The 4,085-nt window shown below is 38.4% G+C and overlaps 1 protein-coding gene across 1 annotated transcript; it reads right to left on the reverse strand.

Annotated features, from left to right (window-relative positions):
* Positions 1-254: 254 nt before the first annotated feature.
* LOC110905729 (probable carboxylesterase 17) lies at positions 255-1,353 on the reverse strand. Its single transcript, XM_022151265.2, has one exon. It carries the CDS (start codon positions 1,328-1,330, stop codon positions 329-331), a length of 1,002 nt encoding a protein of 333 aa, XP_022006957.1. The 5' UTR covers positions 1,331-1,353; the 3' UTR covers positions 255-328.
* Between the last annotated feature and the right edge of the window lie 2,732 nt (positions 1,354-4,085).

Raw genomic sequence — 4,085 nt, forward strand, 5'->3', positions numbered from 1 at the left:
CCGATCATATCCATCTCCACTAGGTTATAATGCATATACACCAATTCAAGAGGAAACCCAATAAATATGGAAAAAATCCACTTATGGGAATCAAACCCAGGAGTTAAAGGTCCCTAACCTCATCTCAGCTACAGATGTTACTAGTCTTCCTTTGAAACTAGAGCACATATAAAATCACGGGTCACATGTTGATCACACTAGTTTTAAACGGAAAGTAAATCTAAACCTTGTAGATAAGAAACATTCATTTACTTATTTATATGACAAGTTGACAACAAAAGAAGAACCAAACTCTATTTACGGATTCTAAGAGCCATCATAACACAAACTAATGGTTGATGAACGCTTTAACATGAGTCATCATCTCGTGGGTTCGGGTTTGAGCCATTGGATAATTATGCAAAACTTGAAACGCATGTCCAACGTCTTTATAGATGATAGATTGCACCGGTGCACCCACGCTGGCTAAGACCCTTGTGAACTCCAAGTTTCTATCTCTCAATATGTCTAACTCAGCCACACAAACCAACGTCTTGAAAAACCTCATACCACTCAATCCTCGTGCACCCTTTGCAAGAGGGTTGCACCATGGGTGGTCTCGCGTGGACCCTACTGGGAGCGCAAGCCGCCAATACGTATCAGAAGCTGCTAGCGTTAGGGCTGAGTTAATCGTTTGTGTAGAATGCTTCTCGGACACAGTTCTCGATTCTCCCCCGAAAAAGGGTTGAATCAGAATAATCCCCTTTGGTAACATAACCGGTCTAGACACTAGCCGTGACGCGACATGGTGCGCAATGTTCGCACCAGCACTGTCACCGGCTAGATATAACCTTGAATAATCACACCACTTGAGCTCATTAACCATTCCCTTCATAGACTCTTGTTTTAGCCACATAATGACATCAAACCCGTCATCATAGGCAGCCGGGAGTTGGTTCTCAGGAGCGAGCCGGTAATTAACCGATACAACGACACAGCTCGCCACCCGCGAAAGATTTATCAAAAAATCATGGTAACAAGCCCAAGAAGCCGATCCAACACAAAACCCCCCTCCATGAAAGTAAACAGTCAACGAAAGTTTTGATGAAACATGTTTGTTGGTAGGGGCATACATACGCACCCACAAATTAGTAAACTTGTTTATCATAACATCTGTAGCTTCAACATGGAGCCCTGAGGGTACCATGCATGTAGCATGTGGCACAATTGGAGGTCTTTCAACGTAGCCATCTTTGTGAACCTGTATCAACCGACCGATCTTTTCAACCACCGAGCTATTGTCCGGATGGTGAAGACTAGTTGACCCATGACTCAAAGATATGGTGGCCATCCGACTAGATAGTTATGTAACAACTAAACTTGTTGGTGGTGTATGAAAGGTGATTGAGAAGTCTATATATAATACACTTAAAATGTTGGGACATTTTGTCATCATGTTGTAAAATTATTGACTTTAGTTGACGGTTTAGTGAGAATCAAGATCTCGTGATCTTATCGGATAAGAGCTCACGTAACTTTTTGCACTGCCCCTATTGGTCAAACTTCCAATAAAACTAAAATAGTAACACATAAAATAAGAGAATTTATAAAACTATATGTAGTGGTTTAATTAAAAAGTATGTTACTGTCATGTAAGTGTGACACGTGTCCATGATATTGAACATCTGAGCTGATTTATGCTAGCTCTACTAATTTCATGAGATAACATTATATCACATATACTCAAGACTGAACAATTGGGCATTTGCACTCTTTCGTATGCATCTTCATTAGAACATCCACAATGTGGTGTGCTTTTCACTCTTCCGTTCTACGCTGGCATGGAGCGAACTTTCTTTGCTTGTCCGGTCACATTTTGATGCGTTCGGTTCGTTGCTAGTCCGTGGTCTCAGACTTCCGATGAACTTCTTGTGTGGATCACCTCACTCGAACACACATATAATTTTTGTAATGGCGTTTGTTGGTGTTTATATATATGTGGATAAAGTGAGAGCTTCTAATGGGGAGTTTGTAAAATTGATGTGACGGTAAGTTGGTGGTTTATAAAGGTTTATGAGGTTTGCAAATTAGCATAGTTGTGGACTAGCAATAGATATCTGTATAAGACACGATTAAACCTGTTTACTAAAAAAGTACAACACTTGGTTTTTTTTACTTTTCTAAACCAATAAGACACGATTTGTCAGCCCTAGCTGACCCTAATGTGCGCTTTGTAGTCTATTTGTCAAGTTCTCATTAGTTTATTTAAATTTTATAAATAAAAGAATAACAGTTAATGTTTATTCGTTTTTTAAGTCTAAATATATCTATTTAGTTTATGTTTATCTTAACTAAGAAATCTGTAAACAAAATATTCATATGTAATTCTCTAATTTTTACTGGTCTAAAATTCTCGCCGCTTCCCTCTCAGTTTACCCTCTTTATCCAGGGAAATCGAATATGAATATTTTTGTACCTTTGCCAAAAAGAAAAGAAAAAAATCCAAATTGTGGAGAAATGAGCTTAATGGGATAAAGAGTACATCGGTCGAAATTATAAAGAATAATTATTCGGACTTTGAATCGTGTGAAACTGCCTAAATTTTGTGATATTCTCATATATGCAATCTGGAATAGATTTTATGCCGATTCATTGCATTCTTGTAAGGACACACATAGAAATTATAGTGTACTTTTTCTTTCCATTAGGCGGTCAGTTGTTTCTACGAAGGGTGTGAAAACGTCTGTTTATGATATGTGTAGGAAGCCGTTTTCAAAAATAAATAAAATAACAATTTTATTAATAACATTCTCTTACAATACATAAAGATGAACAGAACTAAACTGAAAGAAATTATAATACAAGAAATGTAAATTAAACTAAGAACAGGTTACAAGAAAAAATTAAGGAAAAAACGTAAAGCAACGGTGACTACGGCACGTGAAGATCACGCTTCCTTTAAAACAGATTTCGGGCCACCCAGGTGAACCCGTCTGTTTCTCAGGGTACAACAGCCTAAGCAGATTGTACTGCCGGGATTAGCCTAGCACTTGAAAAAATACCTGAAACAAGAGTTCTTAGGGATTCGAAGTTAGGAAATGCACTATGTGTGCTATGAACCATACGAATTTCTATTTTGCTGTAATTCTAGACAAAGCACCCAACTTGTATATATTGTTGTTTAGAACTCCAACTGAAAAAATCATATTGAATACAGAATTCAATAAAAATTAAAGCCATATTGAATACAAAATTCAATAAAAATTAAGTCTCAAATTTAATGAGAACTTAATTCAATTTAACCAGTAGGAATCTAAACAGTCACCAGACCAGTTGCTCAAGTCACACGAACCCAGACGCGTCTAAAAAATAGTAAAGGCGCTCGCGAAGTGCAAAGTGCGCCATCAAAGTGCCACATTGCGCCCATCGCCCTCGTCCCGGTCCCGTGCCCGGGCGCGTGAGCGTGTCGGGTGCTTCGCACCCTCCTGGCAACCACTGGGTGTGAGTTGTCACACAAGAATACATTCGTGTAGAAAATTCTAATTATAAATCTACAAAAGATTTATCTCTCCACCTATGTGAGACAAGCTCAATTTCCCACATGTTTATGGTTCTAACACACAAACTTAATGCACAAGATCTCTCATTCATCTTGGCTTAATTATTAAATAATCATTATATTAACTGATAATATAATATTATTTATAAAATTTCCAACAATCCCCCACATGAATGGAGATCGTCTCGTACACTCAAGTGTCATGATAAGATTTCAGCGGTTAAGTAATGCAGGATAGGTAGGTTTCCCTTTGAACCCTCCTTTGTGACATACTTAGTCTCCTAGCGGTTAGTAGATGCGATGTCCTTGAACCAACCCCTTTTTACGTAGACGTTATTACACATCACACATTACTCTTCCTGTTCTGGCTAACCCCTCATAGTTGTGTCTGTTGTGGTCCTGGAACACCATCCTGGTTCTGCGAGAGCTCTAGGAATTGTGCCCCAAATTCCATTCGAAGCGACCCCACTTCTCTCTAACATAGGTGATTTACAAATCATTAAAAGCCATATGCTTAACCTCTCTTGATATCACTGATTTTAAGTAG

Source organism: Helianthus annuus, chromosome 14 (genome assembly GCF_002127325.2).
Source record: "Helianthus annuus cultivar XRQ/B chromosome 14, HanXRQr2.0-SUNRISE, whole genome shotgun sequence".
Taxonomy (NCBI): domain Eukaryota; kingdom Viridiplantae; phylum Streptophyta; class Magnoliopsida; order Asterales; family Asteraceae; genus Helianthus; species Helianthus annuus.